Source organism: Alligator sinensis, unplaced genomic scaffold, assembly GCF_000455745.1.
Source record: "Alligator sinensis unplaced genomic scaffold, ASM45574v1 scaffold1584_1, whole genome shotgun sequence".
Classification (NCBI taxonomy): Eukaryota; Metazoa; Chordata; order Crocodylia; family Alligatoridae; genus Alligator; species Alligator sinensis.
This window is the reverse complement of record NW_005842479.1, coordinates 461,839-489,426: the sequence shown is the minus strand read 5'-3', so window position 1 is coordinate 489,426 and position 27,588 is coordinate 461,839. Positions and strand designations below refer to the sequence as shown.

At 43.1% G+C, this 27,588-nt stretch overlaps 1 protein-coding gene across 1 annotated transcript in view; it reads right to left on the bottom strand.

Annotated features, from left to right (window-relative positions):
* Nucleotides 1–4,140: 4,140 nt before the first annotated feature.
* The window catches only part of MCF2 (MCF.2 cell line derived transforming sequence), an 80,155-nt gene continuing 56,707 nt past the window's right edge, over nucleotides 4,141–27,588 (bottom strand). Inside the window, 11 exon segments of the mRNA XM_025212729.1 lie at nucleotides 4,141–4,798; nucleotides 12,838–12,938; nucleotides 15,766–15,854; nucleotides 19,565–19,677; nucleotides 19,770–19,876; nucleotides 20,676–20,739; nucleotides 21,696–21,774; nucleotides 23,215–23,307; nucleotides 26,761–26,982; nucleotides 27,122–27,247; nucleotides 27,536–27,588. The exon segment at nucleotides 27,536–27,588 is cut by the window's right edge and continues 29 nt beyond it. Coding sequence (XP_025068514.1) covers nucleotides 4,758–4,798; nucleotides 12,838–12,938; nucleotides 15,766–15,854; nucleotides 19,565–19,677; nucleotides 19,770–19,876; nucleotides 20,676–20,739; nucleotides 21,696–21,774; nucleotides 23,215–23,307; nucleotides 26,761–26,982; nucleotides 27,122–27,247; nucleotides 27,536–27,588 — 1,088 coding nt within the window. The 3' untranslated portion in view covers nucleotides 4,141–4,757.

The window sequence follows — 27,588 nt, the reverse complement described above, 5'->3', positions numbered from 1 at the left end:
AAGTTGAACCCTCATGGTACAGCAAGTAAGTCCTAACTTCTCTCTTCTCTAAGTCCTAGAGAGAGGCAGGATTCAAACATCTGCCTAGTCTCTATCCTTCCTACTGACTGGTTTGGATGTGTACTGTGGAGGGAGTGTTGCTTTGCAACTTGAGTAGCATTCATTCAATTAGGCACCCAAAAACTTAGCTGCCTCTGCATTCGGTGCTGAAAAACCCACGTGAATCTGCCCTTTGCTGCCCATTCCACTACGGTTACCTCTAGGTATTTGAATGGGCAATGCCAGATGGTTCCAGGTGGCCTGGAAATTAATGGGATTTGAGCTCTGACTGTGATCAATGAGGCACCTACAAAATATAGGAATTGTATTTATTTCAAACAATTTAATAATAATTCACAAATCCAGCATTCTGTGACTTTTTTTATCTTTGCCTAGTTTTAGGCATTTGTATTTGTGCTTTGCCCCGAAGTTGTATGTGTTAACACTGGAAGCATTTAAAGGAAAAGCCACTGATGCCCTAAAATGACCCAAAACATTTCCCTTGAACTCTGATGACTTGAAGCACTGAACATTCAGCCATCTGAATGCTAAGTGCTGATTTTGGGTGGCAATTTCACACCACTGCTTTTGTGGCCTCCAGATACCCATTACTATTGTAAGGAAAACAGCATTAACTTCTTACCTGGAAAAAGTAGATCCATGCAGCTGATCAATGGGCACAGGAATAAGACCATACCTTGCTAAATGAGGCTACATGTTCGCATACACTCCAGAAAATCCAAGCCTGGGATTCGATTTTTGCCTGAACTCTTGAGTTGTTGCTAGTTACAAGAGCTAATTACAGCTCAGTACAGTCAGGGATTTTTTGGTATGACAGCACATTTCATAAAAAGATCATTTCTAGTCAAACTGTAAGCTGAAGAATTTGAAGCAAGATGAGATGCATCTAATAAAAGGTATCATCTCTGGACCCAGAGTTTTAGAGTTTTGCATTTGTATTTTGTCTCGCACCCACACCGCTGCCAAATACATCCCTGGTCATACCCTGTTCACTCCCTCTTTCCGCATCCGCTTTGCCACTGTGTGACACAGGAGAGTGGACCAGAGGGATCTATGGTCTGACCCAATAAATGGCAATATGTTCACCAGTCCCGCGGTGTATTTTGTGGATCCGCTGGCCCTACCCATGCCACTCCCTGCAGTTTTGCCCTGGGCAGACTCTGATAGTTTTGTGGACAGCAGTCACGCCTTGCAAAAACCAGGGTCCTGTAGGAGGTCTTATGGTCCCATTCATAGTACTCCACTGCCATAAGAGATGAAGGGATATTCTTGAAAGCTGAACTAAACAAAGGGTACAGAGACCGATACAGGGACACATCAAATTCTGGGTCTCTTACGTGTGTCCACAACTAATCGAGTTACTCTGAGCAATCGCATTTCCCAAACCCAAGGGTAGTGCAATAAATATACTGGGAAAAACTTTTGAAGTAGATAATTACTGGCTCCGGTCACCTCTGGTTTCCACTGAAACCCAATGAAGTGTATTACAATGGTAGATTTTGGCACTGGTCACTCCACATGCTGATGTCCTGGATTCATCGCTCAGTTCAGCTTTGGGAATAGATTCACAGCCCTCAGCAAATCCTGGGCCCATCAGGGGAACACTTCCTTGATCTGCAAGGCCACCTCCCTGCCTAGCTTCTTCCTTCCTTTCCAGAGGTAAAATAATAGGGAAGAAAACACCCACTGCTTTTTGCACATTGTTTCATTCACATTTCTGCCAAGGTCACTGCTGCAGTGAAAACCACTGGGAAAACATTGTGTGCACCTGTCTGACAACAGCAAGTATATGGCAATCCTGGCACTACACTGCCTGAGAAGCACGCCAAGGGAAGGTGGATAAATTGCTACCTGGCTCGCCCACCTTCGGCACTATTCAAAGGTGAGCTTGATTACTTACTTCTGAAACCAGGGTAAACCTGCGCGTTAAAATGGATGAAAAAGCAAATAGCCAGGAGGTAAACTCGACCCCCATACTACAGCAAAACTAAAATATTGCCTGTGAGCATGTTTATGCTGGTGTAAAAGGGGTGGGTGGGACTTAAGTGCTTGGGAGCATATGCTAACTGATCTCATGCAACTGTTCGGTGTGTCCTTTGTCCGTCTCTGCCCCAATTGAGCTAATTTTCATCTTATTTCTGGAGAGAACCAAAGTATTTGGGCAGGGGGTTGGACTAGATGTGACCTCCTGAGGTCTTTTCCAACCCTCATTTTCTGTGATTCTATCATTTTAATTTTTACCTTGCATGATTAGCAAGTGCCGTGGACATCAACACCAGTTACTAACTAGGCTCTAGTTTGGACCTGACCTAGATCTCAATTCAACGTCTTTAAAACCCACTGAAGTCAACAGGACGGAGCACGCACTCAAGTGTTTCCTTGAATCGGGGCCATCCATAGCACATACGGATACCGTGCAACCTTCAGTCCTCAACTCCTTACCCCTCCAGTGCTGGGTCTTTCTTAGCGACGAGTCAGGTGTGTCAAATTGTACAGCAGGATGGAGATACAGATCAATGCTCTTGAAGGACACTGAGATTTAGAGCAAGATTTGTAGTCTGCATTTGAGACTGCAGCAGGAAAAGTGAAATGCTTTTATCACCGGTTTATCTACCAGTAAGCAAATCAGATCTTTTCTGATGTCTATGCATACTATTTGCAGTCAGAACATGTACAATTAGGGTGGTTAGGAAGAAATGAAACGTAACTGCCTTTGTAAAGGCAAAGTGCAGAAGCTTTTAGGATAGAATTAAACATTCTCATATGAATTTCTTTATTTAACAATGTTTGAGTTTTAAATATAGATTTAACACATTTTTTACAAGTACATATACAATATAGTTCATTTAAATTTGCAAACAGGGAAAATCCTCTGCTTCATTTTGTAGTACCATATACATGAACAGCTTAGTTAAACCATGTCCTTCAGGTAACATAACATTAATTGTGCAAAGTTTCAAATGTTAAAAGTCTAAGACTGCACATTCAGGTTTGCAGAACTTATCCATCTCATAAATTAATAAAAGCTTGGATTGAACACTATGGAAGACAAAGAAGATTAAAACCATTTCAATATGCAATGTGTGCTATGTTTTAAACATTAATATTTACATCTGTACCTCAAAAATGTGTACTTATTACGACAAGAATTGTTACTACTATCAGTAGCCCTGACAGTACTTCAACAGAATCTTAGTTTTAGTCCTAACAAGTGCATTGTGATTCAGTTTAAAATAGAAATATACTTGAATGACTTAAAAATTGTCCATTAGGAATTCCAGTGATTGGACAATGTTGGGATCTTTCTAGTTTTGTTTTGTTTTTTTGCGATGATGCTTAATTCAAATCCAACTGATCAAGATGAATGAGGTATTCTCTACAGTACTCAATAGATACATTAGCAAAGTGCCAGAGCACATAAGAACTGTATATTCGTGTACTATGAAATGTCCTGTACAGTTCCAATGACAGCTCTTCATGAACTCAAGGACTCCTTTGTACAAAAGTGATCACTTAAAAAAAAACAAAATGCATCGTGTAACAATGTTTACTTTCACCATAACTAAGGACTTGCGGTTCACCGATCAAACGGGTCCCTCCGTCCACAGTGTACAACATTTCGGTCAGATGGGACAGTGTGAATTCAAGTCTACATGCATTCGACTAACCCTGTTTTTTTAGCACATCCAGAATTATCTTCGTACACATCAATTAAAAGCCAAACCACCTGTACATGTGTATTACAACCAGAAACCTGGACAAAGAAACGCTCAATAAATTATGAAAATCATTTATCTTTTCCACCCCCCCCCCCCCCCGCTAAAAAAAAAAAAGTTCAGTAGGTAAGGTATCAAGAAAGATGCTGAAAAGTACAGTCTTATAACATTTTTAGTGCAAACATGGACATTTAACTTATAGTTATGGCACGTGTTCCAGAAGTACAATACGTTAAATGTAAACTTCAACACTTGCTAGATACAGGTTTTAGCCTCGGGACACTTGGGAGCCCAAGGTGATTTTTGACAACCCTGAGTTGTCAGTTAGCAGGCCTGATCCAAAGCTCATGGAAACCAATAGGGATCTTTCTGGTGACGACCATAGGCTTTGCATCAGACCTTAAGTGCAAAAAGAGATTCTTTAGCATTATTGCATCATCATATCATCGAACCAGATGATGATCTTACTGTACATTACATTCACACAACTGAAATATATTGAAACCTGTTCCATAAAAATCAACCGGATCAGAAATGTAGCTTTTTCATTTTTTTTTCTTGTTTGGTTTACCAAAACTGAACTTTCATTTGCAATCAATGGCAACAAATATTGTCAACGAGTAAGTAGATTAAACCTTCAACCTGTAGAATAAATGTTGGGCTTCTAAACAAAGTGTGTAGAACGAAAAGCTGCTGATATACTTCTTGGATGAAAGTTAATGGATGTCATGGAAAAATAGCAAGTAAAAATAAAACAATACTGTACTTTCCTCAGGGGAAAAAAACGAAAGAGCGAAGAATGGCTTCCTTTATGACTATGACAAACTGCAGCCCCGTTCAGTGCAGATGAAGTTGGGAAGATCTGTGAATGTGATGAATAGTACAGGGTAACTCCAACTACTGTGCTATTTCTCTGTAACACCTAGTTCAAAGTTTCCAAACGAGCATCAAAAAATGGGATGCTACTAGTTCACTCTTAGTTCAGGGGGCACTAAACTTTCTTGGGTTACACAGGGCAGCATCTACAAAGTAATGAAGAATGATGTTAATATTATAGCATCTTATTCCAAGAATATAACCACGTCACATTTGTACAATATGAATGGGTCAAATCTAGTAGTACTCCCAATAATTTCAGCGGGAGTCTTTGTCAAACAAGGATCGTGGCCCTCGTTTGAGTTCGATAATCCACCCACTGATTACCACCCCACAGCCAGCTGATACCTCCTCTACATTTAGGTCCTGTGCAACTCCACTGCTTCTTTACAGAGTAACAAAAAGTTTGCTATATGCGCTGATCTCAGCTTGTAAAAGGTAGACCCTGCTTTCTGTTTCAAAGGCAAAAAGTCAACACTGTTTTTAATGGACCCTGCATACGTTTGCATAAATGAGAAATCTTGCGACTGAATCCGTTAAAGTGCATGAGTAATAGTGCAAAACAGTTACATTATATCTGCAAAGCTACAAGTGAGATATTAAATACAACGTGTACTATACTTGCAAATTTTGGCCCACATGCTTGTTTAAACTTGCGAGAGCTCGGCATTTTCAACACAGTACAATACAGCGTGCTCAGTTTAAACCAAGTGGTCCAGAGTGCCACATTTGACACTTGATGCCAGTTCACTGAAGTCAACAGAAAGATACCTCCTCCTCCCCCTGACTGCCACAAGCATTGCATTAAGCCAATAATGCATACTTCTAAGTGATAATGACCTATTGCATTAACCAAAGGAACATGCAATGTATGTCCATAGGGTTCTTATAGTTGGGGAATATCCTTAATTATGCTTGGTTGAAAGCACAGTGCATCCACATATATAGTACAAGCCCTTATGGCTTGAAGGGGCTAATTTAGCGGTCAGCATACTGTTGCTGCTTGAAATCATGAACAGAACAGAAGCGAGAGTTAACTAAGACCCTGACTTATCACGAGCTCATGCCAATGTTTCCTTCTGGATCCTCCTTCAAATGAATGAGGGGACCATGTAGGAAGAACTCATGGCAGCAAACCCCTGGGAAGAAGTCTGTCAACCCTGATGCTCCTGAATATCTTTTCTTAGGGACTGGACTCAAGTAAGGACTCAGCCTAGACTCTAATTTTGCTGCCGCCATTTTGCGTCTGCAAAAGAAATGCATCTCAACTAATTGCTATCACAGTTCATTGTTTGTTCGATGGGCTCAAGGAGAGGTATTGTTCCTAGCGGTCTAAGGCTTTGTCTGGATGCCGAGTCTGATCAGATATACCACCGTAGAGATATCGGTATAAGCCCCTATGGTGACACCCTGATTCCAAATCCACAATCCGTGGCCACCACAGGAGATGAATGACTTCCAAGATGTGGCTCTTCACCCACTCAGCAATACTGGTAACCTACACACACGTGCATCACATTGCAAGGTGTGAGGTTTCAGCCTTAAAACATGCCCCAGAGGCCTGTATCTCTATCAGCTACACCACAACCCCATTTAATGTGTTTTTCCCCTTTTATTCTCTAATGGCTTTTGCAATGCACCATTAGCAAAATAGTATCTCTAAAGGCAAATGCATATACACACACAATTGCAAAGAGGCTACTTGACACTCTTTTTAAGTGCAGATCCAACATTTTTCCTGAGTATTTGCAGGAACACTCCCATTGCATGCCACAAGAATGACAGCAATAGATAATGAACTAGACCAACACTGAGAGCTTCTGAAACCCCAAGTCTTTGTCTAGTCCTCTTGAATATATGCAAATACCTTGTGGGGCAGCTCAGAGTCATTTCACAGGGGACCTGATTCACATCTTATTTACGTCTGTGTAAATCAAGCCAGGCACCTATGGAGTTGCATTACTATATATTAGCAGAGACTCAGACTGGTAGCCTCTACAGAGGTAAGTGGATGCATTTTCTTTTGTACCTGGGCCTCAAGTCTTGCAAGGGGATCCCCAGAGGCAGACCCTTACTGTAAGCCAGAGGGGCTCAAGATTTCCCACCCCTATGAGCACCTTTTGGGAAGAAGGCTTGGTTTTCAACAGCCCGGATCTAAGCTAGCAAATAGTAGCAAAAGTCCTCCCAACTTTCACTCACTTTGGTACCCCATGCCTAAACCCCATGGGGCTATATGCACATATTGCATGTACTGCAGCAACCAACTGAAGAGTCTCAAAGTTATAGAAAAGTAGATGGATATTGTAAACTTCTGGAGGACACACATTAATAGGTAGGGTTGGACAGGATTTTAGCCTACAGTTAATACTACTTGAAAGGACACTTTTTAAAGCGATTACTCCTATAAACAAGCATAGCCTGTTCCTTATTTTTCTGCCTCCCCACCCCATTTGGTGCATTTACTAGCACTTTGTGAATAGCCAGTCTGACTATATTCTTTTTTATGGCCCATCCAACCCCCAGTCCTCTGAATACTGGAGTAGGTTGGATGCTACATGCATGCAGAGTTGGTATAATTAATGGGTCTGTTTGTGCAAGAGGAGGCCTAGTTTCCATTGTTCACATGGCTGGCTTTCTTTTCACTTTTTTCTTATCCAGCAACTGGGGAATGGAAAAGCCACATGCAAAAATAGAGCAACGTGATTGTAAACCCTCACTAATAAGGAAGGCACCCCAGAACAGGCCAAATACTTGCAGCACTTGTCATCATTGTCTTTTTTTTCTAACTGAAAAAGTGAATGTCCCTCAAACAGGGAAAAATAGTCTATTCCCTTAACCTAGCATGAAAAAACATCCACATGGCATGTCTTTTGGCATGCTGAAACTCAGAAACAGCTACAGAAGCACATCTGGCATCATATGCTCTGACTGCAGTATTTGGGGTGAGCAAGATGTTTCCTTTTAGCAGCATTTCTTTGACACTGCTGAGAGACCAGAAGAGAAGAGAAAGAGCTTAACTTCCATTTGAGACAGGAGGCTGCAGTGTTTTCTGGCATGAATGTCGGGCCAGTGCAATGAAAGCAAGTCACAAATCTCTTCCTGTGTTGTGACAAGGACCTCAGTCCCTGCCATCCCAGTTCCTAATGTGTGATTAATGAGGTGCTGCAGCACTGCCGGAAAGCTGGGGGGTGACAGGTCTTTTCTTCGTCGACACAAATGCCTGACTGTAAATCATGGGAATGAGAGATCTTTGGCATTGTTGGCCACAAATGGCATTTTTAGGGATGGGAGGGTCCTTTGTGGAGCTGCGTTGCCTGTTGTAAACCAGATCGTCCACCTCAAATGGAAACAGTCCTAAAGTTATCAAAGAAAATATTTTCTATCAACTCGCATTGAAGACAACTCAAACGGCCACGTCACGTATGTCTGCTTTAGCAAGGCAGCTTAAGCCACGTGCTTAAACCTAAGCAGAAGCTACTGCTTGAACATTAGTATTTCATGAACATGCACGTTGCCTAGAAAATCCTTTCACTATGGCTAAAAACAGATGGCAGGTCCTGTCCAGATGGCTTTGACAAAACAGGGAGGCGACACCGTTATTTAATGCATGCAACTGGATTAGCCATTAACTGGAATTAACCCCAATGGTCCCCGGGGAATACGTGTTATCTCCATGCTTCGCTGGTACTTCGGGTGGCACAATGAGTTTGTACGCCGATAGGATGCCAGAATAAAAATACGCTGTCCCAGGGGAAATTGCCGGTCTGTTTTTAGCCTATGAGATTAACACATTCAGTGCCAAGTGATTTCTGCTGCTCTTTAATGCACTCAGAAATCTGCATACAAAGTGGAATATCCAAGCCTGGGTCTCCGCAAAGCTAGCACGTGTTTGCTAAGCATGAAGCAAGAGCTGGATTAGCAGTTACAACTCATTTATTTTTAAGGTAAGACTTGCATGGAGCTTAATAAAACTCTCTCCCCCTCCAACAAGCACTCTTCAGTGCCCTTTCAATTAATGGTACCATCATGATCCAACTTCCTTACTGGAAGGCAGTGATATCTACCTGGAACGGGGAGAGCTAGGACAAAAACCAGTTGCAGCAGACCAGCTTCACAACTAACACTCATCGATATAGCAGACTACAGCTTCCAGGAGGAATTTGCAGCCTCTCTCCCAAATGCACCCTCCTCTTTTTTGGTTTACTTGTGGTGTGACCCCCTTTTTCCCCCTCCCCTCCACCTTTTTATTTTTGGAATAAGCAGCCTGAGGAACTAATGAAAAAAAAAATTTTTGTATCAGTTCCCTAAAATACAAAAAAGCAGCCCCCAAAACGACTCGGAAAGATTCTGAGCTGATTTCTTATTTTTAGAGGAAGTTTTAATCCCCGTCTCAGAGGCAAGGGACAGACATTATACGAGAAACTGGTTTAAGTTTGCAACCTGTAACAGGACAGATGTTCAGTGCACATAAACTGGTTTGAAAATGCCTGCGACTGGTTTGAGATGAACCTGGTTGAACATAGTATCAGATTCAACATAGTATTAGAGGTCTTTCCCAGACCAGATGGGATATAGATTCAGGAATGAGACAACTGCAAGAGGATTTTTGGTATATTGCTCACGAGACCTCTTCCCTGCTGATCTCCAAATGGATTTTAAGGCATAGAACCCTGCTTTTTTCATTAAATGTTGAGGTCTCGGGATACGATGGCTTTGCACTGAAATAATAAACTCCTAGGATCTTCTATGGCTTGGTTGTGGATTCCCCTGCATTTGGCTCTGAGGGTTTGAGTTCACGACAAGCTGGGACCAAGAAAAAACACTCAAAGCTGCCGACCTCTGTGATATGATAGCATCACATTTCATACAACAATAAAAATAGACATCACAGGACTAGGCAATTCCTGTATCTCGGCCACTCCAGTTCAAATTCACTTTTGCTTATACAGAGGGGGTGTTTTAGCCAGCCCTGGTAATTCAGCTTAGGCTTTGAAGTGAAGCATGGGAACGGGTTACCCAGAGAAGTGGTGCAATCTCCACCCTTGGAGGTTTTTAAGCCCTGGGAAGACAAAGCCTTGGCTGGGATGATGGAGCTGGAGATGAACCTGCTTTGAACAGGGGGCTGGCCTAGATGTGACCTCCTGAGCTCCCTTCCCACCCTCATTTTTTATGAGTCTATGATTTTAAGTTTACCTGTGTTGTTTCTGTTGGCATGTCATTAGACCAGACTCTGCAGTCAAATTCTACCCTCACTTATTCCCAGGTAGTTGCATTATCTTCAATCACCCTGCATTGCACAGGCTAAACACAGGGCTGCATTTTGCTTTGGAAAAAGTCAGCAGCTGTGATCCAATGTGCACAAAAACAGAGAGCTAATGAGTATGAAAATACCAGCTGTAAACCACTGTTCAGAGCACAAGTGCACAGTAATTGCAAAGAGGTGACATCATTGGAAACCACTAGAAACTAGGAAGATTTTTATATCATGGCTAAACATTTTCACCCTTCACTGGCTAAAATTAGGCACCAAATGCCATATTTAGTCACCTAGATAAATGGCCTGCTTTTCAGAGGCACCGAGACCCTCCAGTTTCTCTAGAACTCAATGGAAAATGCAGCTAATGTACAGACAGCCTGAAATCTTCTGATTTGTCCCTACGCTTTATGAGACACACTTCAAACTACACACACGCATATGGCCTCTTTAATAACACAAAATACCATTGCACAACAATTCTGAAAACCCTTTTTCTAGTCTTGGACACTGTGACAGACCTACCCGACTTAAGGGAAATAAGTCTTACGGACAAGTAAAAATATGAAAGGTGTGAGAATGTCCTCACACACTCTTACACACACATACACACACATACACACGTCGTGCATATTCAGCAACGAACCTCTCCTTTGCAAATGGCATCAAGAAATTTTGCAAGCTGAGAAAAATCACTGGATGACTAGAATAGTTACAACTTTGGGAACCTTACAGGTTTTGTTGCAAAGACACTCCATATATTCAGTGACTTTTTTCTTAGCAACAAGGAGAGAGAGTCTTGAGCTTAAACAGGCAAGGAAATACCTTGGATTGTCCTACCAAATTGGCTAAAGTGCACATAAGTATCAAGTCTGGAATTGCTTGAATGACCAGTAAATACAGAAATATAGAGCAAGGAAAGAGCTTACAGTATGGAGAGCAAATAGGAACTCCCAAGTGTCACCTGCCCCAGTTAAAGATAGCTCATGAGCAATGTGTCGGTGGCAGTGCGAGACTCCCAGATTCAAAGCTATTCTTCTGTATCTTTTCCCTTGTGAAGTTTTTCTCAGTTTTCACTCAACAACATGGTCCCTACTAGCCCAACCCCTACAAAACAAGCCAATGTGCAAAGCCTACTTGCAACCTGCCACCAGACAGCAGTTGTGACTAGTGGGATCTTGAAAATTTGCTCATAAAAAAAAAAACAGTGCAGGGACACATTATGTTAACCAGGAGTTTCTGATAGAGTCAAAATGGTCTGATTTTGAATATATCCTCTATTCATCCTGGTGAAATCTGATACCAAACAATGCACTTAGTCCCTGTTAAAATCATTCCAGGCTGCCTGGGATGAGAAACACTTGAAATAAGTGATGTAGTAACATTGCACGGGGGAAAAATGAAAAAGAATATTCGGCACTGAAAAAAAATGAAGAAAAAAAAATCTCAATGTTTCAGAGCTGAAGTCCACTGGGATTTTGAAGTTTTGTGTGAATTTTGTTGAATTTTGCTTGGAAGGGGGCAATGTGTTTCCTGATAATATTTCTGCGGGTGGTTGGGTTTGTGGTACGTCTTTATAAAGAGGTTTAATAAAAGGATCGAAATAGTGTGAACAATTTTCCTGGGTTTTTTTGGGTGGGGGGTTGGTTTTGGGGGTTTTTTTGTTTGTTTTTTGGGGTTTTTTTGAGCAGATTTGCTCCCAGCTCTATTTCTTGCTTGCAATGGTGCAGTCCAGGGGTAGGCAACTTTTTTTTGGCTGCGGGCTGGAACAACCCACCATGGGTGAGAGGTCGGTGGGCACTAGGACTGGGCCACACTGCCTCTTGTCCCCGCAGTGGCATAGGAGAGCACCTGCAGCCAAAGCCCTCTGCCGCTGAATGCCCCCATTTCTCATGCCCGTGGGCCACAGGGTGCTGACTCCTGCTGTGATAAGATGCTATTAAAGGCAAGCAGCTGGGACTGGGCCACACTGCCTCTTGTCCCCGCAGTGGCATAGGAGAGCACCTGCAGCCAAAGCCCTCTGCCGCTGAATGCCCCCATTTCTCATGCCCGCGGGCCAGATCCACCCATGGACCACAGGGTGCTGACTCCTGCTGTATTAAGATGCTCCGCAGTGGCATAGGAGAGCACCTGCAGCCAAAGCCCTCTGCCGCTGAATGCCCCCATTTCTCATGCCCGTGGGCCACAGGGTGCTGACTCCTGCTGTGATAAGATGCTATTAAAGGCAAGCAGCTGTCCAATATATGCAAAAATTAAAAGGGAGTCTAATAGTGTTTCCCCCCACCCGTGTCATTTGTTCTGCAGTCAGATCGTTTTGCCTCTGGATTTGTGCCGAGACATTGCATGATAAAAACACATTTTTGAATCTAGGAGTCTTCCACGGAAACCCAGTGGCACGTAGCTAATGAACTTGACCATGGCTAGCAGGGAGCTAGCAGCTGGGCGAACACTGGGGAGGCCTGTCCAGGCTGGATGCAAAGGCCAGCAAAGTTAATGAAACTGCTCCCTTCAAAAGGCTCTGGCTGGGGACGACTAGATGGTTTTATATTCCCATGAGGGTCCAAACTGCAGTGAGTAGACCATGTAGCCATGGAAATCCCTCTGCAGCAGAGCGCCATCCCTGCTCTCAGCAAACCAGACCGAGCGCTCTTACAAATGCATCTACCTTTACAAAGTGTGGCTGTGATTTTACCAGGGCTTCGTTCCTAAAAAAAAATCACGGGAGAGTCTTAATGAGTCAACAAACGAGGCGCAGCTTATCACGAGACTTCTGCAGGTTTTTTGGAGCAGATTGCTTTTCTATTAATTCTTGTTTTTTTCCTGTTGCAGCTTACACAGCTGGATCTTAATACACAGCACGTAATGCAAGGCATGGTTTAAAAAGCCTCAGCTGAGTTCTGAAAGGGTTCGTGTCGGCTTATCATATGATACCTGCAACTTTGGCATGCCGAAACCTACAGTCACCAATTACTATCTGCAAACTGTTGACGGGAATCCAGCCTTCTTTTCTTCTGTTAAGGTTTTTCACCAACCTTCGAATGATAAACGTAGCAGTGGAAAAGGTTAGCGGTTTTATAGCAGGAAATGACAGTTCGCATGCAGTTGTCATGACTAATTTGTAAAAAATTACAGAACATAGCTGCTGTTCAAATCTGTGGCCTGGCTCCATCAAAGCACTTCAGTGAGATTTAGACCAGGCTCAAGTACTTTGCTGAATCCTGGGCAGGCTGCCTAAAATAAAGCATCTAAATCAATGTTTAGGCACCTGCAAATCCTTATAGTCATAAATAATCTTAGTCAGACAAACAGTCTGACTGAATTCAGTGAACCTAACCAGAAGCACTTATATTACTTTATTAGAAAATCATACAATGTTACGTAATGTTGCCTATTATCTTTTTATAAGTTTTTACACAGAAGCATTGATGTTATTGGGGCTTGGGGCAAGGTAGCCAGGTTCGAAACTAAGACTTTAATGGCTCCATCTCAGTCAAATGCTTTATTTACAAATATATAAAACTAAGGCATCTTTACTACCTGACATGAATTTAATCAGTTTTTAAACTTGTAATGGTCTCTTGATAACACTTAACCAGCCTATATTTATTCCAGATTCCCTTTGATTCTCTTGTGACACAGGTACATATAAATTGGTAACCCAAGCTATAAAAGGGCTGTCTGATGCACAGAGGTGAAGTGATTTGCCTAAAGCTATAAAGGAAGTCGGTGTCAGAGCTGGGAACTCAAGGCCTCCCAGTCTTTGTCTAGCCCACCACTACTGCTTATCGTTGGTTGTTTTACATCTTTCAGAAGTCCAGCATCATTTGGTGCCATGTACGTCCTTGCCGGTTTTCACCACTTTTGTTCCAGACTACTGCTGTGTCTAGCTCTCACCTATCCAGGATCACCGTTTGGTCTCAGGGGTATGATGCCGCACCGTGACTCAAAGAGATGGAGTTGATTTTTGACCCTGCTACTTCTTTCTGTCAGAATCAAGAAACTAGCTAGCTCTGCCCCTCAGTTCCCCATCTGTAAAATGGGGATAATACCCGTTTCCTTGCATAATAGCTACAACACAACAATAATAGATAATACTTAATATTACTAGATACAGAATCCCCTGGCCCATTCTGTCTCTTGCCATGCCTATGCATGGTGCCTACCACAGTAGCTCCTCCAAGCTCTACATCAGCCCAAATTACTGAGCAAACGCCGCTCACTCACCAGAGCTGCCAGGAGTGAACTAGCATGCAAGGATAAAAGGCAGGATTTTAAGATACAGGGGCTAGAAGTGAGGCTGTCAGTAGGCTCCTCGGTCAGGGCCCTGATTTCCAAAAGTGCTGAGCACACGATTATGTTAAGTCAATGAGAGAAGCTGGGTGCTCACCATTTCTGAAAATCAGGCCATTTATTTAGATTCCTATGTATGGATTTAGGGGTTCCTATTTTTAAAATCATGGACTGCTCCCAACCTCTCCCAAGTACAGCTATCACCACTAAAGAAAAAGGAAAATACCCATTAGCTTGACACACTGTGGGCCCATCTACATGGGCCATTAGCGCAGCTGAATAAACTCCGTTCGTGACATTTATTGCTCCCAGGCGGAGGGTTTACACGTGCACCCGGGACTGCAGCACGCTGAGCTGAGGTTGGGCAGCCCCGGCGAGCAGGGAGCCCAGGGGGGGCAGCCGGCCTGCCAGCTGGAGCTGCTCTGCCCCTGCTCAACGTGCTGCGGAGGGGCTGACGGGGGCACGAGAGTACTACTGTGCGGGGTAGCTGGCAGGCAGCCCCCACACCATAGCACCCTTGTGCCCCAGCCAGCACCCCTCACTTTCTACACGTGCATTGTGATGCACTAAATAACTCCACCATAGGATAGTACTTGTGTCAGGCAGTACTATTCTATAGCAGAGTTAATTAATTTACTCCAGCCTAATAGCACTGCACATGTGGATGGTGACGCTTTACTGCGGAGCTAATTAGTCAACTCTGCAGTAAAGTGCATGTGTAGATGCCGCAACAGAGAGCTCACTTTTGGACTCTCTCTCTCCCAAAACCGCTAGCGAGCCAGTCAGTAGAGGGCACTACTGCACGTTTATACTCCAGTTTCCATTATGCAATAAGATCAAAGAAATAGATGTTTTTGGTTCACTGTTTTCCCTCCCCAAATTAAAGCATACAAATAACAATAAATTCCTCCAGTATGGAATTAAAAAAATCACTTAAAAGAGTTTGGCAAAGAACAAATTCAGGGGAAAAAATCATTTTGGTTTTCGACTGAAACAGCTTCTTTTAACAAAATTAAAATGACGCCTTTTGATTTTGAGCTGTTGACATTGTGTGTCTGCAGAAAAATGAAAAATAAAAGAAGAAATGTTGGAACAGAAATTGTTCAAATAAAAACAAAGGTTTTAAAATGCCGCGTCTGGCAGGTTGTATTTTGCAAGATTTTTCCCCCAAACAATAAAAAGGGAGGAAAATCTGCATATATTTGCCAAATGTTTCAGTATCAGCGAATGGGTTTGTTCCACTGAAGCAGCAATGCACTCAGCAAAACTGGTTTCATTGCTTTATGCATTGATGTCCTGCATACTGAGCGCCATTTATCTGAAAATACCAATGACTAGATCTTGGCTAGGAATCTCCTCAAGGGAATTTTGTAGCTGCGCCCTTACAGGTTAGTTGGTGCACAACTCCAGCTCAGGCTTCTGGTAACCCTTCTCTCGCACACACACGTACACATATCCCCAAACCCCAGGAGCATATACACAGTGCTGCCGGAGCACGCTGCCTGCATTCATACTGAGACCCAAGGGAGCACTTCCATGCTCTGACTGACAAGTTAGGAATAAATCAACCTGAAAAGAAGGAAAATCAGCCAGGACTCTGGGCCAAATTGCTGCAAAGACTGCAAGAGAGCATCGTGCCCTCTGAGAGCACGAGGATCCTGGTTTGACACGCACAAGATCAGGTCTGGTGATTTCCTAGGCAGTATTCCCAGCTGAAAACCTGCTGTGAAGCCTCACCTGCAAACCCCAGCTTTAAATAACCCTACAAATGGCACAGTAGGCATTAATTAGTTAACTCTTGTAAAGCCATTTGAAGAAGGAAAATGCCTTGTAATTGGTAAGTATTATTATTATTATTATTATTATTATTAAGGCTGGAGGAATGAAGCCAAGAGCTGAGCTGGAGAAGACAAAGAAAGGACCAAGAGCAGTTATTCAAGGCATCATTTTAAACATTTAAGAAGGCCTCTTTGCAATGTATTTGAAGTTACCGTAACTCATTCCAGCTGTTTAGGGGAACTTGGCCATAATTTCCAGGCGCCTAAACTAGTAACAAGGGACTCCATCATTTGTAGTTCGGTTTCTTGGTAAGGTATACACATGAAAAAACACAAGGCAGCTATGTGAGCAGTTCAGCTGGGCTAGACATCATTATCTTGTAGGTCCCAGAGGGCCTAATTAATTGTTTTGTAAAGTAGAGTCTTTATATATGAGTGCCACAGGGAAAACGGTAGTCCTTTGGCTCCTTCAATAATAAGCAATCAGGCAACAACGAAGGAGATAAGTATGTGCGCAGCTCTCTTTCTTAACACTTCCAAAACACATTTTTATCTGAAAAAGACAATTAGTATAATATATGCAGCAACTGATAACACGCTATGAGAGCAAAATCCATTGATGGTGAGAACCACTTGCTTCCCCACCCCCGTCCTTCCTGCAAAAAAACATTTAGTACCTATGAAAAAAATGCTGTTTTTTTCTGGTACTATTTGGACTTGCCACATTTTATGATTTTTCTGTAGCAAGTCACAATACATTAGACATTGTGGCATTAATACAGCAGATTACAGATGGCACTGCAAGATAGCTTAGCTACTGATGCAATTAGAGGTTCACCCTGTGCTTCTCTCCTAGTGTGCACAGTAATAAAATGGGTTAAAGGAATAATTAAATAAAAATGAGCTGCTGTGTAGAATGACCCATTGTTTGGAAACAGAATTACTGCAAGATTGCTTTAAAAGGGGGGGCTTGTGCAGGAGATGGGGGCTGTTCAGACTGAAGGGCAGTACCAAATTTACATCCAAGGGTGAAGATGTATAACCCCTGACATGAAATTTGTCCCGGATGACTGGAGACAGGAAAGTTGGATGGTGTATGAATTGTGGGTACAGGGGAAGAGCCTCAAGGCTTCATGGATGAAGGGCAATGATGCTCAACCAGGATGCCGCATACCCTGGGGTGCCTTGAGATCTTTTTAAGGATGCCACACAATAGTTGGTGTGCAAACACCTACACGTTATTCACAAGACAACCCCCAAGGTTTCAAATAGGAATCCAGAGCGTCAGGAGCGTACTGCCCTGTTGTGGTCTTTCTAAGCTGTCTGCAAGAGAAGAACGGCTCTATTATTTTTCTGTAGTCAAGAAACGAGTGAAAGTTAAGAGCTGGCATTTTCCAAAGAGTGCCTCGAGTCTAACGAGGGCTGCCTTAAACCTGAAAAGGTTGAGAACCACTGGTAAATGGTACCAAGGTAGCGGCATGTCAATTTAAGCTGCAGACGGGTAGTATAAAGGCTGCTTATGAACATCATTTTGTCATGATTAATGACAGTCCTTTGCAACTATATCAGCCAATTACAATTTCCAGGAACAAAACCTCTGCATCCCAGGAGGCAGAAAGCCAAAGCTAAATGACTTGCTCGTGTTTATGGAGTCTGCTCATAGTTACAGGGTCTGTTGAGGAGCCAGAAAGCAAGCCCAGTCTCAGTACTGACAGTCCTGTGCTTTGGGAACGAGACTGATTTTGCCAACTCAAGGTGATCTCCACTTTAATCCGACTCTGGCTTCTCCTTCCTCGGAGCACTGCTAATTTGCTTCATGGGTTGCCTGCTCCCTAATCTGGGGAGTGTTTCATTGACTAATAGGCTCCTATTTCAGATATTTGAGCTGAACTGTAATCAGATGGTAACTGGAAGTTAATGAAATATGAATATGTTTTTGATGTTGATGAAATTGTTTCTTCCTTAAGTGGTTACATCCTTTTTATAATTGTTATTAAAAGTTCTAGCAAAAAAACACAGATACATGAAAATCCAGAGGATGGAAGGCTGGCAGTCTTTCAATGGAAATAGATAAAAACATCCGAAACATGACTCATATTGGCATTTTTGTCTTAAAAAATTAAAATTGATTTCAGGATACCTTGGTTCAACTTATTCTCCTTTCTTCTCTTAACTTTCCAAGTTGAGATGATACAGGAATTTGACTGCATAGACTGTTGGAGACAAAATATTGGGCTGGATAGACCAGTGGTCTGACCCAGTATGGCAATTCTTGGCTAAATCCAGACAGTCAAAAATCTGGCGGCTGAACTGATTCAATCTTTGCAGGTTGGACTAAGCTGCATAGATTGACCCAATAAGCAAGTGAACAAACATTCACTTTTGATTCAGGAAATGCAGCCACATGTCTGCAGTGACCCAGGCCAGAGGATGCTAGAGCACTCCTCCCTGCTCGGCTGGAGCAGAAAGCACGGGTAAAGGTTGGCCCACCCACCCAGAGAGGAGTCAGGGAGAGTTTTGCAGGGGAGATGCAAATATCCTGGGATGCTGGGGGACTGAGACTCTGGAGAGGATCTGGGACAGAAGTCCAATACACTGCTTTAACCTAAAGCAGTTAAGTCTGATACTGCATCCATCCAGGTTTATCCTAACCTGCATTTTGACCATTTTGAAAGCAATTTATGGGTGCTTATACACGAGCAGCAAGGCAGCTCCAACGTGCTGTAATTACAGCGCACGGGAGCCTGCTGGAGTGTGGTAATTACTGTGCTCCAGCGTCTCGTGAATCAGCGTCCCTGCACTGAAAAATGGTGGTGGGGGCGCTTTAACTATAGCTTGTTCAATGAGCTTTAATTGAAGCACCCCCGTTGCCATTTTTCAGCAGGGGCACACTGATACACAAGATGCTCCGGGTGCTTTAATTAGAGCAGCTTTTGGGGCCATTCTTAATTAAAGCACCCCTTTGCAGCCCCCACCCCCACCCCACACACTCCTGAAACACGTGCATAAGCACCCTTTGTGCACTTAACTTCCATTGTGTCACAGATTTGAACTGGTTTTTGATCACTTATACCAGTTTATGTGTAATTTCTGTCCCTAGTCCTTATGTTCGTAGATTAAAACAGAGTTATCCAAGCGAGTAAACAGAGATGCCTGCAAGTGTGTAAATTGTGGCCTGGGGGGCTTGTCACAGCAGTTGCAAGAGGCACAGTTGGTGCAGCTCTTGAAGCCAGGGGGTGAACACTGCTGCCACTTACCCCCCACCCCTTTACCTGCTGCAAAATGTAAGGTCTTTGGTTGTCACTGGTGGGGGAAAAGGAGGGATGAGTGGTGGTGGCAGCGCTCTCCCCTTGTTTTCCCAGAGCTGTACCAATGCAGCGGCTCCGGTAGCTATACCAACAAGCGGCCACCCCACCACCAGACATGAGTCATCCAGCCTGAGAAAAGCCCAGCAGTCCAGATCAACCCCACTGGACTTGGGCACCCCACACCACGACATAAGCCGTTGCAGAATTTAAGAAAAAGGAGGAATCTTATCACAGAGACTTAAGAGTCGCATGACTTAATATGCCTTGTAACGCATTACTAACCAACTGGCTTCCATCTTCTTCTTCCGTGTCTGAGCAATTGGAAAGGTAATTGTTGCAGGACCAGTCCTCCAGCCCTTCACAGATTTCGACTGATTGTGACATTCCTGGCCAACCTGCAGGAAAACACGTAAGTCAAGATCCTGGTTGAGGTGACCCAAATACACAGGGCATGACAGTGCAAGGGCACACGGCGTATTGCACGTACTTCTGTTTGGCTTGTTTTGAGGCGAGAGGAGGACGCTGTCCAACATTATAGGACTGGTTCGTTCAGAATCGTTCTCCTCGGAGCTTATGGAGGCTCTCTGCTGCTTTCTGAAACAGTCACAAGAAATCGGGTGTCATCACATTTTAAATCTGGAACATTTTGAGAAGCCCAGACTCAGAAATAAGCATGGGCTAGAAGGTGCTTCTGAGCACATCAATGGCTCTGAAGGCACATCTTCTAGGTTCGGGGTCTGGTTTGGGGGTCCGGTGGGAAGAAAGAACGAGAAAACATTGCTAAATGCAATTGCTTTGTCCAAGCTTTACATGAGATTGGCTCTTGATTTTTCCCAGCCATATTCTCCCTGGTGATATGCTTTCTACATCCGAAGCTCAGGGTATTTTCAGTTGTGTGGGAGTTCAGTGCACTGCCCTATGGCAGCATCCCAGTCTCCGGCTCTTTAGGAGAAGAAGATATTCTGTGCTCTGCTTAAAGGAAAACGGAGCGGAGAGGGGGAAGCAGAGTTGATGCAACTCCCTGGGGTTTGGCTAAGTGACAACAGTCTCCTCGGGTCGTCCTGCAGACTATGGCACTGTCCAGGATCTCCACAGCACTGCACACATCTGCCCCAATGCCAAAATGCTCCTTGGGTCTCCATTACCCTCTCCCTATGCTCAGGTTTAGAAGCAGCCTTACAGCTGTTCTCCACTGTATGCCAGTGGGAATACTTTTCATCTGGATATATAGCTTCCAGAACCCCTTTACACTGTCCCTTCCTGCTCACATGGCTTCAAGGCACTAGGATGGGGTGTACATCTCCCCCAAGGACTGCATACATGACCTTCAATTTAAGCCTGTGCTAAAATAGCAAAGAAAGAAAATGACCTTTGTGTAGGCTGTCTGACATACCCATCGCTCAGTGGAGGAGAAAGCTGGACCTGGTCCGTGCACGGGGTGGGTTGCTGTTTCTCCACTGTGAATGGGTTGCAAATACTGTGTTAATTTAATGCCTTTTGTCACATCACTCATAGACCTTGTATACAAAGGGTTATTTTAAAAGCACAGCTTTTTCTGTCTATTCAGCCAATGCTCCGATCATTTTCTAAAAGCTTGGTAGGATCCCAGTGAAGTGCACCAAAGACTGCAAAGTCTAGGTGAGCAATTTTTGCAAACTGGAGACTTAAAGTGAGTCAGTACAGCATATTAGTACAAATCTAACACTAAACCTTCATGTAGTGATTCAGTACAGCTTATTAGTACAAATCTAACACTAAACCTTCGTGTACTGATTCAGTACAGCGTATTGGTACAAATCTAACACTAAACCTTCATGTAGTGATTCAGTACAGCGTATTGGTACAAATCTAACACTAAACCTTCATGTAGTGATTCAGTACAGCGTATTAGTACAAATCCAACACTAAACCTTCATGTAGTAATTCAGTACAGCGTATTGGTACAAATCCAACACTACACCTTCGTGTACTGATTCAGTATGGTGTATTGGTACAAATGTAACACTAAACATTCATGTAGTGATTTAGTACACCATGCTAGTACAAATCCAACACTAAGCCTGCATGTATACCTGAGGTCAATGGGACTTTTACTGTACCTAAAAGTTAGGCAAAAGCTTAGACACCTTGTTGAATCAGGGCCTAAGAGAGCAAATATAGAAGTTTAAAAACATCCAAATGCTGATGCAAAAATGCATCCATGCATTTGTTTGCTTTATACTTCCCATTAAACTAGTGCATTTTTAAAAAATAAAGTCTCCATAAGAGGCGACCTCATTAAGTCACCTTATTAGCTTTCTGCTGGAAACCAGTTAAGCCACTGTTTCTTTGGTGAAACTGGTTGTGTTCGCAGCTTAGCAGTGTGAGAATTAGAAAGCTGTAGTGAAAGCCATGATGAAAGGCTCCAACATACCTTTTATAAGCTCCTGCTGCTTGAACAAAATTTTTCTTATTTCATTTAACCACGCCATCTTCAGATCTACTGTTTGGGCCTGCAAGAAGAGAACTACTTGAATTTTGATTGCTTGAATCAAATCTCCTATTGCAGTAATAGGGCTGAAGCTCAGGTTTCTGAACCACAATTATTTGAAATTCCCTGTTAATTAAAGCTAGGTTACAGACCCTGACAGCTGTTACACTGAAAATGTTCTCACTTTTCCAGAATGAGCTAATGTCCCCCATGACATTCAAATAACTATGTTTATATTTGAATAACAAATTGGATTAATAAACACAGTTAATTGAGAGAGGTCATTACAATCCAAGTGCAGTCAAACTGCTTTCTAGTACAAACAGTACAATCAAAAAGTAGAGGGGTGTTTCATTACTTCTTTTCCCCAAACACCTTTGGGTCTACAATTGCCTTAGACAGCCACATTTCTACATGAGGGACTAAGCTGGTTCAGGAGCATAAAGCAATGCAACTTGAAACACTTTGCTATTTCACAAGGGGGTTTTCATGAAAAATATAAAGTCAGCTTAACTTTGCCATTTAGAATTTTATTTTAAAAAATGCTAGCAAAGTAAGAAGTCCAGAAAGGCATGTCATCGGGGGCATCTGCTGTATAGAGGAGTTATGAATGTCTGTTAATAGCCAATTCAGTTCAATCAGCAACACAGCTGGCATCACAGCCCTGGGAGGAGGCTTGCAATCTTCCTGAAGAAACAGTTAAACAAGGAGCCAACTTTTGGAAACCACTGTCCTCTGTGACAGGCTCCATCTCCAATTAACAAGCCACTCCCAGGACTCTACCGAGACAGCAAGAGTAGACGTCTATTAAAAGACAAGTCCTAAACGAAAGTCTGTTCTGTCTCACATACAGCAACAAGTCAACCTTGCGGTGTGACTCGATGATGATAAAGGGCATCCATTATGACCGCCTGGGAAAAGGACTTCGAGAAACAAACCTGAGTTGCTTGACAACATTTTCCATCCAACCGAGGATGGGTGTCCAAAACTGAAGCTCTGTCATGGCACCGGCAACTCATTGATTGACTCATTGATACTGGAAAGAAGTATGGTCCCTTGAAGGCATAAGTCCATGGCAGCCTGCCGGGTGACCCGCTGAGGAGCTGGGCAATGGGCCTCAGCCTGCTTCTAGGCTGCCTAGCCTATCAAGATTTGTTGCATATTTATTGCTCCAAGTCACAATTTCCACAATATGCCTTTACTGTAGGCCAGCAGTCATTAGCACGTCCCAGTGAAGACACTGCTGAGTGCTGATTTTGCAGGACCATATGCTATTAATCTATTATAACACTATCTGCTTAATAGAGCAGCAAGGGAACCAAACCAAACTGGTCCAAACCTATTTGCCAGCCCATACGCCTACTTCATGTGGAGATAGGCCATTCTCTGTGGGTTGATGGCCCACCAATTTAAACACTGGGCTGAAAAACACAGTTATAGGCTGCACTTTAAAATGACAAACCTGTACAACATACACCTCTTCCCGTCCACTATACCAGATCTCAAATTTTCGATGATCTCCTTTCACGTTTTCGGTGATGCCAACCGCATTCATCTGTTAAAAACAAAAAAATGAAGTGTCCTTTGAATTAAATGCCTCCTGCATTTTCATCCTGAATTCCTGTAGGAATCTTAATGCGATCTTGCCTCCACCCTCGGCCCAGCCTATTTCCTTAACAGCAACAAACTTAATCAATGACGTGTTTTCAGTTGTAACTAAACGTCCTTATCTGCAGTTGTTTGCCTTGTTCTTTTTGTCTGTAACCTCTAGGACAGCTTTCTTGAACCTATGAGCAAATCTTTGGGGCTTTTCATTGCATTTGCAGATGAGCGGGAGCAACCTAGAAGACAGGGTTTGAGCCCTCTGCCACCTTGACATCAACTTACAGTGATGAGAAAGTTTGAAGTTTGCAAAAAAAATGCACCCTTTGTTTCAGATAGAGCATCAAAGTTTCCCAGTTCTCCTTTTTATCCACTTTTCTCCCTGAAAGGCCAATGCCTGTGTGCTTCCAAACAAGGGGTGAGTATTTCAGATATCCCACCTGAGCAGCTTTGAGCCTAGCTCTCAGAAGAACCAGGCGCCCCAAATTTCCTCTGAGACTCAGGCTTAGTTTGCCTAAAGACGGGCATGCAAAATCCTAGGCTGGCTTTGAACATTTGGCTGGAAGGGTGTCAGGTACAAAGAGATCACAGGTTTGCACAGAAAGACTCGGTGAATCAACGGCTCAGACTAGGATCAAAGCCCAGGAAATTCTTAGCCCTTGGTTAAGCCTTTCCCCAGTCTGCTAAACCTAGCACCCGATTACCGACACGCCCGCAACTGATGCTGCGCTACATTTTACTATTTGGTTCATTCGTCAAAAGGTGGTAAATTAGCATGCTGCTTGACGACTTTTTTCAGCAAAGTGTATCAGGAATGTACAGCTAATTGGTATATGATGAAAAATAGGAGAAAACCCACCCCCTCACTTAAATACTTTGAACCAGCTCTGCTAATAATGCATTTTGTGCCATATGTCATCATAAGCTGCTCAAGAGAACCACGTGAAATAAACTTCATAAGATACAAATGGATCTTGTAGAAGGGGAACCTCCGTCTAAAGTTACCCTTGCACACCACGCACACGCATGTGCGCAGCTTTATGTCTGAAAGACTGAGACAATGTACAAATTGGACCACCTGGGTAAACCTTCTGTTCCTATCTGCTTTTAAAAAGTTGGCACCGGTATCAGTAAGTCTGAAAGATGCCCTCAGGAAAGAAATTAAAAAAAGAAGAATAAAGAGGCAGCAAGGTGCTAATTAGCTTTCCTCGTTTCCGCAAGTGAATCCCAAACCCCGTGGATATACACTGCATCATTCTCTGTGAACTTTGGAGGCAGCACTATTCCTGGAGACAGAAAAAGGTATGTATGTCCGCGAACAGCAATAAATTGGTCATAGTCCTTGGGTTAAATGCAAAACTGGACTGACGCTTTATAAAATCCCTGGTACCAACACGGACTAGGATCCATTGGTCAAAGCTACTTCAGGCAACACATCTCTCGCTTGCTAGACTTATCCACAAAACATCCCCGTTCAAGATCTATTTACCCGCTTCATACTCTCAACCTCCACAAATAAATGGCAATCTGCTTTGGAAAGTTTTGGTCTGTGATGCACAGTGTGGGCATTGTCCAAGAAGCCAGACCCAAACCTGTTTTATTTTGCTCTTTAATGAAGAATACAAGGCAGTCGCTTTGAAAACTTGGCTGTGAATAATTCTTTTCCCAATGCTTCAACTTCTGCTACTATCATATCTTTTTTGGCAGGCAGGTTAGGGAGTTTTTCAGCAATGCAGTCATTGTTACCCAAATATCATTAAGGTGATTGCAATGCTGGTCTGGATAATACACTACTAAAATGGGGAAGAAAGACACCAGGAATAAGTTTACTGTAATACTATTAAGTCAGCCCTCCTCAGAAACTGCAGCCCTCTAAAATATTTATCTCAAATCTCATGGATATATAACGCTCAAATGAAATTATTTTTATAGATTTCTCAGCTGCATCGCTTCCACAAAACAGATTTCTTAAATTATGGATCTCTGAAAAAACCTTCTTCCCAGGAAAAATGATGCTTGGATGTTATCATGAATCAAACAAACTCAGAGCTCCCGAAACATGTTTCTGCCCTCAGGCCAGCAATGCTGAAGAAGAAATACTCTCTCGCCACAAATCTCTCAGCTCGGCGGCATAAGCACTTGGAAAATGAGATATAACCTAACATAGAGCAAGGTGGGTCACCCTTTGCTTTATCCTGGATGCTGTCCTCTGAATGTGGATGCCCCACATGGCTGCTTTCATATCTTTGAGGGTAAACCAGGTGCTTTTCCTACCTTGCCTGGTAAAGAGAAGTGCTCAAAACAATAAAATATACTGGTTGGAAAAAAGATACTGTGTTTAGACATATAGTCTGAGATTACTGGTCTCCTCTTGCAGCTGCTAATGTGCCTATGACCTGAGCAAGTTTGACTGAGCAGAAGATGCTGAAAGACATTCTGCGTATCGGTACGGTTCAATTCTCCAACCTCGGCAATATCCAGCGTGGAGGCTCAGCCCCAAATATCTATTTGTTCAATTCTAACACTCACGTCGCATTATTATTCATTAAGAGCTAGGCATTTTATAGGCACAGAGGAAACCAGAAATGCTTCTCCCATGAAAGACATTGGGAAGCCCATGATCTATCTTGAACCAACTGGACAGTACCAAGCAAATCTTGCTTCTAGCATGTTTAGTGCAACGATTAGCTTCGATACACTTGATGAATTTTGACAAGACAGAGCGAAGGGACCACAAGGAAAGGTAGCTCCAGGACACAGGAGTCATGGATTGAGTCCTCCAGGTTTCTTTTTTTTTGTTTCATTTGGCACTTGCTAATAACCTATGGGTGCCTTGGGACATTTTGGGACATGCCCTGAATTTTACCATGTCCTATTTCTTACTGACATTGCTTTAGTGGCAGGTAACCCTTGCCAAAGGAGGGAAGGTAGCAAGACAAGAAGAGGTGCTGCCTATTTACATGCCTCGGTACCCACCCAGGTAGTCAGGTCATTGGTAGCACCGGGGTGTTCACCTCCAGGAGCAGGACACAGGAGCAGGCTGCTCCAGGGGAGGCCAAGAGAGGTTGGTTTAACCAAGAGGCCTCATGGCTTTGGTGCTAAGAAGCTTGGGATGACACCTCCCTCTCCCACGTGGCCTGGGGACAGGGTTTTGCTTCTTCGCATTTGCACAAATGTTGTCTAAACCACAGTTTAGACTAACCTGCATGTCTAAAACACATGGGGCGTTAGGTTCATTCTCTGCTGGGAGTCTTCAAAACCAACAAGAGCCCTTTTGATTTGCATGGCAGCAGCCAGCAACACCCTGGAACTATTAATAGCTGAGAGTGGGTTACTTTGCCTATTAAATCAAGAATATTTTCTCAGTTCTGAAAGGCAAGTTTGCTTTGCGAGGTGAGGTCCTTACTTTCAAAAAGTGCTTAAAGCTGTAGGAGGAGGTTTTATCGTATCCATCTCCATGCTCTTCTCTCTTCTTACAGAACACCAAGGCTTTCTCATACAGGAAAAGGTGCCTCTGCATTGGCTTGAACCGGGCCAGGTCCTTCATTTTCGTGGGGCCTTTCCGGTGGCCCACCCAAACGCTGAAGGATCCTTGCATCAATACTTTTCCAAGCTCACTCAAGTCTCCCTAACGCAATAAATAAAATGCCAAAAATGAAATACATGCACACAACAAGGTGGTCTGTCCAACATCTGCATGTGTTTGAGACTCCTTCCCTTCCTCCTGGGATGCCCTACTCATTTTATAATTATCCAGATAGACTCACCTCATATCCAGTTATTGAGATCTGATGCATAGAGTCGTTGACTGACTTGAGTAAATCCAACATCGCAACCAGCGCTTCTTGCAACTCCTGAACTCCATCGCAGCTTGTGCTGTATTTCAGCAGCTCCTATAATCACAAATTGAAGACCATATAAGTTTTCACTTCAGCGTAGCAGACTTTCTCCATACCCCTCGAAATGTCCATAGCACAGAAGACTACCTGCAGTAGGTTTCTTTTTTAATTCTATGTGGCGGGGCATCACATTTTCAGTGGACTCCATTCAGACAGTTTAAAACTCCAGCATATTGAAGGCTTATACAACTCTAACATTGCTTAATGATTATCCATTAATCTTAATGGACCTCCCTCTCCCAAACTCCAAAGTCTGTTTAAAAAAAACAGGCATCTGAATACCTTCAAAAGCAACTGGTATTTTGTCAGACGTTGTACTGGTTTGAGCAAGTAGG